The 15,077-nt window shown below is 37.1% G+C and overlaps 1 protein-coding gene across 1 annotated transcript in view; it reads right to left on the reverse strand.

Annotated features, from left to right (window-relative positions):
• Nucleotides 1-15,077, reverse strand: part of SDK1 (sidekick cell adhesion molecule 1) — a 1,001,700-nt gene that overhangs the window by 618,793 nt on the left and 367,830 nt on the right. The window contains exons 3-4 of the mRNA XM_035283177.3: nucleotides 6,933-7,039; nucleotides 3,907-4,054 (exon numbers count right to left, since the gene is read on the reverse strand). Of these exons, the coding sequence (XP_035139068.2) occupies nucleotides 3,907-4,054; nucleotides 6,933-7,039 (255 nt within the window). The remainder of the gene's footprint in view (nucleotides 1-3,906; nucleotides 4,055-6,932; nucleotides 7,040-15,077) is intronic.

Consider the following 15,077-nt stretch of genomic DNA (forward strand, 5'->3'; position numbering starts at 1 on the left):
ATCCAGCAGGAAATCCTACTGATTCTACTTTCAAAGCATATTGTTATCAGATGCTTTTCAACCCCTCTTTGCATACTTAGGTTAATCCAGTTGAAAGTTGCTCTTTTAAAAGATGACGAAAAAAGACTAGAGCAATATATGGAAAAAATAATCAAAAACATGAAAGATGATCAGCAAATAAAGTGGAAAGAATCAGGCTGATACAGAAGCAAGTGTGAAACTGAGAGTCAGGCAGACCAGAGTTTGAACTCTGGCTCTTGGTGTATCAGCTGTGTGCCCCGCGGTTAGTTGTTTAACATCTCTCATCTTTGGTTCTGATAACTATACACAGAGCTAATTATACCTGCCTCCAAAGGCAATTGTGAGGATTAGAGAAGATACATTTAAAGTAGGTACTCAATAAATAATAGCTCCTGTTAAGATTATTAATAGGCTATTCAACTAATTTTTCAAGTTAGAAACATTAGACTCACTGTTTCCCTTGAAAATGAAAAAAAAATCATTTAATTATAAGCCTAAAGCTCACATTTTAAAGGCAGATAATGAGATACTGTTTAAAAATGGAGTGGGGAGAGAAAATGAGCCTCCTTCACCACATGACAAAGATACATGTATTAGGGAACTGAACTCACACAAGAGGTTAAAAACAGGTGCAGAGAGGCCGGGCACAGTGGCTCATGCCTGTAATACCAGCATTTTGGGAGGCTGAGGCAGGTAGATCATGAGGACAGGAGTTCGAGACCATCCTGGTCAGCATGGTGAAACCCCATCTCTACTAAAAACACAAAAAGTAGCTGGGCATGGTGATGTGTGCCTGTAATTCCAGCTACTCAGGAGGCTGAGGCAGGAGAACTGCTTGACCCCAGGAGGCTGAGATTGCAGTAAACCAAGGTCAAACCACTGCACTCCAGCATGGGCGACAGAGCCAGACTCCATCTCAGAAAAAAATAAATAGGTGCAGAAGCTTGACTTGCATTTCAGTATGTGTGAAGCACCTTGAGTCAAATGCTGTAATTTTTAAATGGCATCTCTGTGGGTATATAACAAATCTGACACCATCTGACTTGTGCTAGCAATCATGTGGGTGAGAGAAATGCAGGAATGCCCTCCCATCTTCAGTCAAAAGCTGTACTTTCCTAGACATGAAAAATGATATATCTGGGTTTTTTTTCATATTTAGATTTTTTAATTTTAAAAAATTTAAACTTTTTATTGATGCATAATGGATGTACATAGTTTCAGGGTACATGTGATTATTTAATACATTCATATAATTTGTAAAGATCAAATCAGTGAACTTGGGATAGGAAAGCTATATCTCTTTGAATGATGTATAAACTTGTGGAGAAAAACACACCCATAATGATTTATGTAATCTTGCACAGCAGGTACTTAATAAATGTGGGGTGATGATGAGGTGGAAAATATGAAACTAAAGGGCCTTGCAAAAGTGTAAATATCCATAATCAGCCTCATCTCATCTCTTTAAAAAATGGCATACTGAATTATTTCCCTGAGATTAGAGATTTATCAACAGCTTCATGCTTGTAAGCAGACCATTTGTTTGATATTACACTAAGTTAAAGCCCTACTAGCGTCTCTAGTTTATTAGCTCACCAGGAATTAAACCAGCTTTAGCATGCATTTGCAAGTTTAAAAAATTTATGAAATTAAGAGTTATTTCATTCTATACCCTGTCACACTCATGAATAAGTGTTGTCTCATAAATATAGCTAGAACACAGGTTAACAGATGCATTAAAATAGACTTATTTGCTACTAAGTTAAAAGAGCTCTTCCACTATGAATTTTGCTGCAACTGACATTAATTAAAAGCTCCAATGTTTGAGAATAAACCCTAATTCCATCTGCTTCCTCATCCCTGGTACCAATTCTCCCCCATGAGAGAGCTGGATAGGACTCCTAGACTAGTTTGCTCTTTTCAAGATACAAGAATGCATCTTGCCTGACCTTGTTTTTTGAGACAGGGTCTTGTTCTGTCACCAAGGCTGGAGTACAGTGGCACCATCATAACTCACTGCAACCTCCAACTCCTGACCTCAAGCGATCTTCCCACCTCAGCCTCAGGGGTAGCAAATAGCTGGATATACAGGTGTGTGCCACCACACCCAGCTAATTTTTTTTTTAAGTTTTAGTAGAGATAAGATTTCACTATGTTGCCCAGCTGTTTTCAAACTCCAGGATCACTTTAAACTCAAGCAATCAGTCTCCGAAAGTGCCGGGATTACAGGAACAAGCCACCATGCCCAGCCCTTACCTGCCTTTTTAAGCCTTAACAGTCTACTAAGAATGAAAAATCAATCCTTCAACTTTGTTTCACCCAAACTCAAGAGGCATCTTTTATGACTGGAATCAATATAAAGGTGGATACCTAAGTAACTTGTAATATATAAATAAAAAAATACAGCGAAACCCATTTTCTAAGGCAATTGATACTTTTACTAGAATTTTAAAATATGTGGCATGCATATGTATATACAAATTTTTGTTTCCAATAACCAAAATAGAAACATCTGTGAAATAAGTTTAAGTGGTGGCTCATGCCTGTAATCCCACCACTTTGGGAGGCTGAGGCTGGTGGATCATTTGAGGTCAGGAGTTCGAGACCGGCCTGCCCAACATCGTGAAACCCCCTCTCTACTAAAAACACAAAAATTAGCCAGGCACAGTGGCATGCTCCTGTAGGCCCAGCTACTTGGAAGGCTAAGGCAGGAGAATTGCTTGAACCTGGGAGGCAGAGGTTGCAGCAAGCTGAGATTATACCATTGCACTACAGCCTGGGTGACAGAGCCACTCTGTCTCAAAAAAAAAAGTTTAGATTCCAGCAGGATTCCAATCCAGAGGTAGAACACTGGAGACATGGGGCTTAGGGAAGGCATTCCACAGATGCAGGGGTAGGGGTGGGAGACCAGAATCACAAGGCTTAGGAAAGGGATTCCACAGATGCTCAGGCGAGGGAGAGAGCAAGTAGCTACCCACAGTGACTTTCATAATTACACTTAAAATTTATTTGGCAAACTATCTCGCAAATATTCTTTTTGAAAAAAGCAAAACAAGAGTGTTTTCTCCTGATGAATTTTTATCTGAGTGCAACCACCTGACAGCATAAATATCTGACTTCTGGCCCAAGCTTACGGCATTTCATGATTCTTCTGGAAATGTTCATCCTTGAAACCTTTATGTTTGGAATATTGTCTTTAAATTAGGTTACAAAATGTCCAGTTATGAAATACATACCAAGTGTTCTTTTTAATCACTTAAAGCTCCAAGTGAAGGAAACCTGGCGTTAGATAAATATCTTGAATGTGAGATAGGCAAGAACACCTTGAAATAATGCTTAACTAATCACAAAGCAACTATTCGGCAATAGATGAGTGAACCACTAATTAGATGAAGAGAAATAAAACTGTCATGGTAGGATAAAAGGATAAAGAGAAATAAGCAGTAATTACTGTTTTATCGTCAAAGAAAGTAGTATCAAACACGGCTTAATAAAAGGAGGGGAAAAAAAACCCACAGCTCTATAAGTAAATACCAGCACTCATTAAATTAGTACTAGGAGGCAAACACAACTCAGGGATGACAATGACATCTTAAAAGTGCATTCATAAAAGAAAAAATGGACTGTGAAGTTAGGTAAGGGTGCTTTAGTTTTAGGGCACGCAACATACTGAAGAGTAACATTACAAAGCTATTTGCTTAAACTGCTTACGAATAGTCAAGCCAGTCCTAAAACAGATATTTATTAAAGATTAGGATAGGCCTCCTAGACTAGTTTGCTCTTTTCAAATCATCGGTAACCTTAATTGGTACACTTAATGTGTAAATGGTGCCAATAAGTGACATGAAAATTTTATCTGAAGCTTTAATGTTTGGAGCAACTTACATTCTGTTGCTTGGAATAATCTTGTGCCCTTCTCTAAACCAAGTCACTTGAGGTCTGGGGTAGCTGGTGATGGGTAGCAGGTTTAGAATTGCTGCATGTCCTTGAGAAACTGTTTTCCTCTGGTCCGTATCCATGAAATTTCCCATATCTGCAGAGAAAAAATAAGTGCTTTCACAAGTTCTAGAAAACATTTTTTGGGGAGGGAAGAGGTCACAGATAGAAATGGGTACGTGTTGTAGTAAAGTCATCTAACAACAGGACAAGTGAGACTGCAACGAAGCACTGATGAACACAGATCTGGTTTGTGAGTGTAGCACCAGACAAGGCATGAGCCTCCCAAGTGCCCATGCTGCACATGGCGTCGGCAAAGCCACATGAGTCTTTGCCCTATCTAACAACACAAGGGAATGTCTGCAACTGTCTGTGACATTGAAACGAAATGCTGAAGCCATCCTAGAGCCACATGAAACAGGTTTCTCAGAAACCATCATAAGATAGTTCCAGACATTTAGCTCCTAAATCTTTCAAACTAGTTTCAGCCAGCACCAGCCCTCGCTCTCTTCAGCTTGTTTCCTTCATTTTTGAGGTCACTGTCTCCCTCACAGATCTTTTGGGAGCACTATTTCCTAACCACTGACAAGTCTATACAGCATTCTCCCACTCCCATTTAGTTGACTTAATTTGAGGAAACCAGCTTTTGTCCGGTATTTGTTCTACTGGTAAAAACATTTCAAAAATGGAGTCATAGGAAAAAACACAGCTATTAGAATGTAGGTGTAAATGGCTAATTTTAAAACTGTCAACATTTGAAATTTTTGAAAACAATTCGTATTATGGTCAGATACAAATATATATACAAATAGATATGGCAAAATAGTGTGTTTGTATTTATATTTAAATAAGTTTGAAATATTCCACAGAAAAGCTCTACTATCAATGTCTTCTTGATTCAAAAGAAATCTCCTATGTGACAGTATCTAATATTTGAGGGAAAAGATGAAACAAATCAACAAATCAGATTAGAAAAATATTCATACTTATTTTAAAAGAAAATGAAATTTGTTATCAAAGCAAAGGAGAAAAGAAAGATTAAAAAAAATCTAAAGGCAGAGCACAGTGGCTCATACCTGTAATCCCAGTACTTTGGGAGGCCATGTTGGTCAGGAGTTTGAAACCAGCCTGGCCATGGTCAGGAGTTTGAGGTCAGGAGTCTGAGGTCGGGAGTTTGAGAACAGCCTGGCCAACATGATGAAACCCTGTTTCTACTAAAAATATAAAAATTAGCTGGGCGTGGTTGTAAGTGCCTATAATCCCAGCTACTCAGGAGGCTGAGGCAGGAGAATAGCTTGAACTCGGGAGGCAGAAGTTTTGGTGAGTTAAGATCGCACCATTGTACTCCAGCCTGGGCAACAGAGTGAGACTGTCTCAAACAAAACAAAACTAAAACAAAAGCTAGAGATATAGAGTAGAAACAAAAATATAATTAAGCAAAATTTAATTTTATAATATAGAATTTAATGTTATAATTTTGAAGCTCTTCTTCAAATATCATTTAGGTATGGATCTTCACACTACCAATTACATTTTCAATTATTCAATTGAATAAAAGTTCTCAATTATTCTGCAAAATTCTTGGCATCTCAATTTAGAAAAACTTAAGCCTTCCTAGTGATTTAAAAAAGCAGTCAAACATATATAGCATCACTACTTCACCCAATCACTAGGCTTATGGCAGAATAGTAGAATAACTAGATATTATTTTATTTCATCTAGTCACATGGAAAGCTACAAGCTGTAATTGGGGTTAAAATGACAAATGAGAAAATACTGTCATTGCCACATAGTACACAGCCCAACTCAGGAGCTCTTTTGTTCTCTAAAGTTTATAATAATATAAAATGTAATTTAACACCATATAAGATTTTTTGCTTCCTTTTAAACAAAGAGAAATTTTGGTAGTACAATCAAGATATAATAAAACAAGCAAGGCTCACTCCGTAATCCCAGCACTTTGGGAGGCTGGAGCAGGAAGATCCCTTGAGGCCAGGCATTAGAGACCAACCTGGGCAACACAGTGAGATCCCTCCCCTACCAAAACCAAAATAAATTAGCCAGATTAGCCAGGCAAGGTGGCACACAGCTATGATTCCCACTACTCAGGAGTCTGAGGAGGGAGGATCACTTGAGCCCAGTTCAAGCTTGCAGTGAGCTATGTTTGTGCCACTGCACTACAGCCTGGGAAACAGAGAAAGACCCTGTCTCAAATATATATTTATTTATATACATATTACATATATCACCTATATTTTTGATATATAATAATTATATTCTGTATTTTATATACATAAATATGTAAAGTAGGCAGTCCATTTTTATTCTTCATAGATTTTGAATTAGAAAAAGGACTAAATACTTTGCATAGGCCAAGTTCACTCTCCTGTTTCTCCTCAAGACTACAGAAAAATGTAAGCTTCCTGTATTCTTTCTCCTTCATTTATGTTTAAAAGTTTCATTCTCCAAAATGAATCTGCTGAATAAAGAATTAATAAATCCCCGTAACATGAATACCATCTGGGATGCTTACTATCCATGTATTTTTTTGTGCTGCAGCAAAAAGATTTCTAAACGAATCATCGTTGGAAAGAACTGACAATGAATGGATGAACTTTGCCTAAATGGACTTAACTTTTTACTTTAAAAATATTTAGAATCCAAACATAGTACAAGCTAAGAGCAGCTGATTCATAAAACAGAAGGCATCCTATTCACTTTTTCATCCCCCTCAGGGCCTTGTAGGGTCCTGAATCTTTTCAAATGAAGAAAAGTGGCCTTTGCCTCATCAGCCCCTCACCTGGCCAGCCACACTGGCTGCTTACTTATCTCTCACTGAGTTTAGCAATTACTCTACTAGAAATAGAACCAAAGATAAAAATCTCAGTTCCTAAAATGGCAAAAAGTGATTCTGATTCACTCCCCAGTGACACTTTGTTCTTTAACATTTGGACATCTCCCTACTGTACACATACATGCGACATGAACTTCTGATTTTCTTTGCAGGAGTGCTCCCATTCTGTTTCGCACCACACAGCGGTAAAACCCAGCATCGAGCTTCTGCAGAGATGGAATAATATACCTGTTGAATACAAAAAGAAGTATTAGTGCTTATATCCAGTGTTAACAGTCATAGCTAACCATCAGATGCTATTTTATCAAACATTACCGGCATCTCATCTAGTATATGCTCAACAAATACTTTATTTTTGGTAACCTAATATCTGTGCAATCCTTCCCTAACCAAGGCACTAACTAGAATTACCATCTATTTCTGAGATTATCACACTGATACCTGTCTCCCCAAGAAGGCTGTAAATATCACCCAAAGCTAGGATCTGCTCTATCTTATTCATCATTGTAACTGTGGTATCTTACATGGTGCCATGCACACAGGAGACTTTTAGTTATTTAACCTTTCTCATTCCACCAGTTGTAATGGCAACTGGTGGAATGAGAAAGGTTAAATAACTAAAAGTCATTACATTTAAACTAGCCCTCTCAATAAAAAGTCATTTATAATTCTCTCTCGATAGAAATTTCCAAAGATTATTCCTAAAACTGGCAATAGTCTTAACACGATATCTGGCATCTCTCTACATGAAAGGGGAAACAACACTTTTGGGATGAGATACAGAGTTCAGGATGCTTCTCTCCAGTCGTTAATGTGAACACATCTCAGCACAGCATATTCGCTTCCTTTTCTTACTTCTCCATGTATGCCCTAACGTTAACTTTAAAAACTATTTTTCAGATGATAAAGTTATTTCATGTATTTTCCACTTCTGTGACTAGAAGAAATCATCCTTCAATTCCATGCCTGCCTGTATTTTTTAGTATATTTTCAAAGGAAAAAAATAAATAAAAGATATAGCTTCTATAAAAGCCTTGCTTTAGGTTTATTGCTTAGTTTTTTTACTTAGGATGTTTTAAAATCCATGAGCAAGTGAAGATATGTAACCAACAACCACTTGAAATGAGTTTTACAACTCCTGAGGCTACATCTAAGCTGCCCAAGATGGTACAGTAATTGAGCTTGGCCAGGTTCACAAAAAAATTCAGAGTAAGGTGTGAGCGAACTACATAGCTAAGAAAGAGTTAATATCCAAAATACATGAGGGGCCAGGTGTGGTGACTCATGCCTATAATCCCAGCACTTTGGGAGGCCAAGGCAGGCAGATCAGTTGAGGCCAGGCACTCAAGACCAGCCTAGTCAACATGGTGAAACCCAGTCTGTACTAAAAATACAAAAATTAGCCGGTGTGGTAGTGTATGCCTGTAATCCCAGGTACTTGGGGGCGCTGAGACAGGAAATCACTTGAACCTGGGAGGCAGAGGTTGCAGTGAGCTGAGATCACACCACTGCACTCCAGCCAGGGGACAGAGCAAGATCCTGTTTCAAAACACACACACACGCACACACACACATGCACACATACACTACATGAGGAAAAAATAGCTAAAAAGAAATACTTTTAATATGGGCAAAGACACTAGATAGACATTTCTCCAAAGCCATACACATGGTCAAGAGATGTATGAAAATGTGTTCAATGTCCCTAGTCATCAGGGAAATGCAAACCCAAATGAGATATCATCTTACCCCTGTTAGGATGGCTACTAACAAAAACATGAAAAATAAATGTTGCTGACAATGTGGAGAAAAAGGAACATGGGAATGTAAATTGGTGTATCCACTACAGAAAATAATATAGAGGTTTCTTTAAAAATTACACATACGATGACCATATGACCAGCAAATCCCACATCTGGGTATATTTTCAAAGGAACTGAAATAAGGATCTCAGATGTCTGCACTCCATGCACACTGCAGCATTATCCACAACAGCCAAGACATAGAAACAACTCAGGTGTCTGCTGAGAAATGGAGAAAGAAAATGTGGTGTATACACACAAAGGAATATTATTCAGCCTTAAAAAGAAAGAAATCCTGGCATTTGCTACATCGCATAAGATCCTCAGGTTCATCTAAGTGAAGCAAACCAGACACAGAAGGACAATTCCTACCTGATACCACTTATGAGAAGAATCTAAAATAGTCAAGTTCATAGAAGTGGAGAGTAAAATGGTGGCTACTAGCAGGTACAGGGGAGGGAAAATGGGAAGGAGTCCAAGAGCAGAAAGTTTCAGCTATAGGAGATGAGTAAGTCCTACAGAGCTACTGCACAGCATAGTGTCTACAGGAAGAATACTGTATTATATATTTTAAAGTATGCTAAGAGAGTAAGTCTTATGTGTTTTTATCCCACAAAAACAATAATAAAGACGGCAGGAGGAAACTTTTGGAGGTGATGGAGAGATTTATGCCATATATGGTGGTGAAGGTTTCATGGGTTGTGTAATTATCTCACAACTCATCAAGTTGTACACACTAGATGTATACAGCTCTTTCTATGTTTATCATATTAAAAAACAAAAACAAATGTATACAGGTTGCAGTTGAATAAGTTACATCATATTTGAACAAAAAACAAAAGAATAAGACTTGAGGCTTGGATACTTTTCACATATGGGAAGTTGTCTATCATAAGACGGAAAAGAAACCAGCCTGGGCAACATGACAGAACCCTTTCTCAACAAAAAGTACAAAAATTAGCCAGGTGTGGTGGCGTGAGCCTGTAATCCCAGCTACTTGGAAGGCTGAGGTGGGAAGATAGCCTGAGCCTGAGAGGTTGAGGTTACAGTGAGCCAAAATGGTGCCACTGCACTCCAGCCTGCCCGAAAGAGCCAGAGCCTATCTCAAAAAAAAAAGAAAAAAAAAAAGAAAAAGGAAACAAAGAAAAGCTCAAATAGACTAATTTCCAAAAGGGAGAATAAAACAGAGTGATGTATTCTTTACCCCCCAAAAAAGATACTCCAGTAATACTTGTCTATAATTTAAAAGTATTTCCTTTTACAAGCTATAATCAGAGAAACCTTTCCAAAATCAAGTAAAAGACAAAGTGTACACCATGCTGTATTTGCTCAGTTCCCAAGCACACCCTGAATCACTTATATTCAACTCACCGCTCATGTTTTTATTCAAGTATGTACAATTAGACAACCTGAAAAAGGAACTGATAGGCATAATTTTAAGTGATTAAAACATTTGGACAACACAAGCAATTCAAGATTAAGCAAATATTAATCAAAGTTTGTTTTCTACTCTGATAATCGTCTTGAGCACCTAGGGAAGGATTAATAAAATCTTTTATAAAGAAAAAATATTGCTGAATTTTCATCTTAAAATTTTTATTCTTGTATGTGGAATGGTTCATCTAAAACAAAATTAATTAGTGAATACGATTACAAAAACGTCAAATTGAACACAATGAGCTGATGCCATTTATTTAAATTACAAATCCAGACCAGGACTATGTGCAGTTTTGATTACTATATGTTGTGATTACAGTAGAGGGGAGTTTTGATAAGCTTAAAACAAAGTCAACAAAAGTTTTTAGAAAGAAATAACACAAGTTATTGCAGTATATATTTGAAACACTACAAAGACAGTTTTATCACTGCCACATAACCATATTTATATGACTGTTCATTCTACTTTTTCCTGTTCTTCAGTAGCTAAATAGGTCTTAAATTCTTATGAATTTCTATAGTATTTCTATGTACTAATGCACAAAAATAGAACTGCTTTCAAATACCAAGGAGAAACAGAGACAAAATTGAATATTAAGCATATGCTGTTTTGTACCATCTCTTTAGTCTAATGTCTCACAAGGGAGAAAATATGAAAAAAAGTTGCAAAGTCCTCCACCTATTATGGGAATTCCTACACAAATTATGTTCACCTAACAGATGGGAATATTCATTGTAAGTCTATTGTTTATAAACACACATTTTTAAGCAGGCAAAGTTTCCTGGCTCTTTATAAGAAAGTATGATAAAATCTTAGCACCATATGCCACCAAAATATAGAAAATGCCTGTTCCTATTTCAACTCCACACAGCAGGGAATGTTTGCATTCACTGTATCAAGGCAGAATTCTACTCAACTAACAGAATGTTTTCCAGGGCCAGTTCATCATCAGGAATGGCAAAGAAAATAAAACACAAAATCCAAACAAAAACCAAGGGCTTAAATGTCCATTTCTATGAACAGGAGAATGCCTCAGCTGTGACCTGCAACTCTGAGTGGACCACGGGAACACCCCTAGAACCCCTAGAATTTCTTTAGGAAGTAGCATCAGATCCATCTCATGGTCCATCCCACGAACAATTGCTTACACTATACATCTGACATTTTCAGTCTGCCTAGGATCTGAACCACTTCCCTATATTTGGAGAATTCTCTACCCTATGAGCTTTTGTGGAGAGAGAGCTTAACTCAAATTAAAGGCTGAAAAGACCACATCTGGATATTCCCAGACTACAGCCTCTAAAGGTACCAGGTCTGAGACATAGTATGGCCAATTAGACACATGTGCTCTAGATTTTTATCTACATACCCAGGAAGAGGCTAAAGGAGAACTCAACTGACAGCAACAGTAGTGGGAGCACAGTGTAGCCCTAGTCTAGAGGAGCAGTGGAGTGTCCAGTGCCAACTGGGGCAGTGGCTCAAGCAGTGATACCCAGTGTGTGGTGGGGCCAGCAGCAAAACCCTCATGGGACTAGTTCTTGAGTAACTGTGGCTCACTCTGTTCCTGCCGAATCTCCAGGCTACCTAGTGATTTATTCTAAGGGCACCCCAATATCCATGCAACAACTCACACAAGAGAAAGTTGGTTTCTGTGGCTTTAGACCCCTTTAAAATTTCACGCTCATAATTTTGGCTGAAATATATTCTAAAATTACTAGGTGTTCACCATGGTCACAGCGAAACCTAAGTAATACCTCGTAGAATCATTTCTTTGAGAAAAAGAAAAACATGGCTTCCTGCTAAACTACCAAAAATTATTAGAAGATAAGGAATCCCCCCAAATTGGGACACATGTACCTGTTATAAGAAGTCCTCTTGAATATGGGCCATTAAAATTTTAGAAAACCTCTTACAAAATTCTACTTCAGAATAGTTACTGTTCAGCAGTCCTTTCCAAGCACTGCCAGATGCTATGGCTGAGTCTACCTGCCACAGCCACAAAACCACAGCTTCATCACAGAGGGGAAAATTTATACTTTCCCTATATGATCAGGGAACCTAATTTCAGTCACAAGAAAAAATTTGCATATTCATTAAAATTAGAGGTAAGATTTTTTTCTTTTTCCGTGGTGGGGGGACTGTCAATATCCATTTTATGTCACTTTAGATAAGACTATTCTCCACAACTGTAATTTTTATGCTGGTATGAAAATATCTATTTTGCATGAAAATAAGCAACCAAGTTCTATAATAAGCTTTTATACCTTCGACCAAAGACTATTCTTATCCTTAAAGTGAAAATAAAAGGGTTAAGGTAAAAATAACTGTAAGCCATTTATGTCCTTCTTGGAAACACATCAATTCTCTTTTCCTTGGAATGGCATGACAAATAATTGTTTTCAATTTTATTTTTACAAATTTTTTAGATGAAATTTAAAAAATCCAAAGTGGAATAAATCTATAGCAGGTTTTCTCCTGAAGCAAAATAATGAAATGAAAAATCCAGACTGTGCCATAACATACTATCTTAGAAAAAGAAAAATTCAGGCTGAAATTTGTTAAGAAGAGATATATATATATATATATGCAACTTTGATGTATACAACACGCTAACAAGTCCTAGGCATCAGGCAAGCTTTAGTTTTTAGTTCTTTCAAAAGAATTGAAGTAATCAATATGAAGTTAAACAGTATGGTAATGATGGAAGTTATACAAAGGGAACACACTATTTGCAAAAGTTATTTAATCTGTATTTTATTTATGTCAAAATGCATATTAAATTGAGAAGGGCAATAAACAGATCCCTGTGTGGAAGGCTCTATGGAATTTGTAGCACTTGTTTCATGAATATAAATCTGGTGAATATAAACTCTCCGAGTATCAATTAGATGTTAATCTTCCACGACCTTTTTATTGACGCCATACCATGAATGACTATATTTAAACTTTATCTTCATTAACGGTTATGAAAGCCAATCCAACGATTTCAGAATTAATGTTGAAATGTTCTCAAGAATCCTCCTCTGGGGTTCCAGTTTATGTGATTTTCTCTAACATAAACAATGCTTTGGGGATCATTCATTCCTACTTTTCCTTATTAAATCAGTGGCAGAGAATGTGCAATCCACAGTTAGTGAAGCAGGAACAGATGACTAGAACCGTCTGTCAAATCTCCTGTGAGGATGAAATGCTCTCTGAAGTCAGTAAAAAAGGAATTTCGGAAAACCTTCAGAAAAGAGGACACTGAATTTTTGGGGGCTAAAAGTCTTTTACTGCATTTCTGTTGACTTAATTCTTTATAATGCCAGGTTCTCTATGAACATAAAAGTTGGGACCATTGCATCAAAAATTAAAGAATGAAGGTTAATATCAGTTTCTAGATAGTCAAAAAAAAAAAAAAAAACCAAAAAACAAACAAACAAAAAACCTACCAAGGCACAATGAAAAAAGGACCTAAACCACTCTATTAAGCATTATAATATAAGCATGTGTAAATTAAAAACATAAATTTTAAAAGCTTCCATTTGTCTCATTTGGGAGTATTTGTCAACAATGAATTATGTTACAGAGTAGTTTGATCATCCTGGTTAAAGATCTTCACTTAGCTTCCACGATGATCCCTAGACAAAGAACCAATAATTATCTAAATCCAAATCATTTCTAATGAGAACTTTAAAAAGCCTAATGCTAATTCTGTGTCAGAGATTCTCCATAAACATTCATATCTGTTATGACCATATAGAGTTTAAAAAAGCAAACTAAAGCCAGAAATAAATACAAATGGTACTCAACTTTGTGGAGAGAATATGAACACCAGGTCACACCACATTAATATTATGGATCTAAATCAAATAAGATAGCACATATTGTTCTTGCTGTTGTAAGCAAGGCAATTCATAGAGGATAGAACCAAAGAGGAGTTAACTAGAAGAAGGGAGATGACATAAACCAAGGTTAGAAAAATGGAAGCTGAACATCAAGATGGACAACTAGAAAAATTAAGCCCTTTTCAGGAAGATATAGATGGGAGACATACGCTGATCTACAATTACGTTGGCTGATGAGGAAACCAACTGAGAAAACAGTTCTCAATTAAATATAATAGACTCTTCTTGATGAGTAGAGAGAGAGCTCAATAGATTAAAATAAAACAAAAACCAAAAGCATGTAGAACCTGAGCATGGTGGCTCACACCTGTTGTAATCCCAGCACTTTGGGAGGCCAAAGTGGGTAGATTGCTTGAGCCCAGGAGGTTTGAGACCAGCTTGAGCAACATGGTGAAACCCTCTCTACAAAACATACAAAAATTAACCAGGTGTGGTGGCATGCACCTGTAGTCCCAGGTACTGAGGAGGCTGAGGTAGGGAGATCACTTGAGCCAGGATGGCAGAAATTGGAGTGAAATCTCACCACTGCACTCCAGCCTGGGCAACAAAGTGAGACCCTGTCTCAAAAAAAAAAAAAAAAAAAAAAAAAAAAGAATCATGTCAAGAAATCTTCCCCACAGCTTAGTGATGAATTTTAGTTAAACAATTTGTCTCAGGGTCTCAAGCTTAAGAAATATCACCAAGGGATAAGTTTGAAAAAAAATGAACCTGTTAATAACATTAAGCCTTCAGATATATAAACGTAGTGTATCTGCCCATTGATTTAGGTATTCCTTTTTTTCTCTCAACATTGTTGTGAGGTTTTCAGTGTAAAGATCTTACAGACCCTTTGTCAGATTTATCCTTAAGATCCTTTTGTACTATCTTAAGGTTTTTTTCTTCTTCTTGAGATAGAGTTTTGCTCTTGTTGCCCAGGATGGAGTGCAATGCACAATCTCAGCTCACTGTAACCTCTGTCTCTCAAGTACAAGCGATTCTCCTGCTTCAGCCTACTGAGTAATTAGGATTACAGGCATGCACCACCATGCCCAGCCTACCTTAAAATTTAAATATATAATTTCAAAAATTTTTTGCTAGTATGCAGAAATATAATTGATTCTTATATGTTACTCTTCTATCTTGTAATGTTGCTAAACTCA

The sequence above is a fragment of the Callithrix jacchus genome, chromosome 2, assembly GCF_049354715.1.
Source record: "Callithrix jacchus isolate 240 chromosome 2, calJac240_pri, whole genome shotgun sequence".
Classification (NCBI taxonomy): Eukaryota; Metazoa; Chordata; class Mammalia; order Primates; family Cebidae; genus Callithrix; species Callithrix jacchus.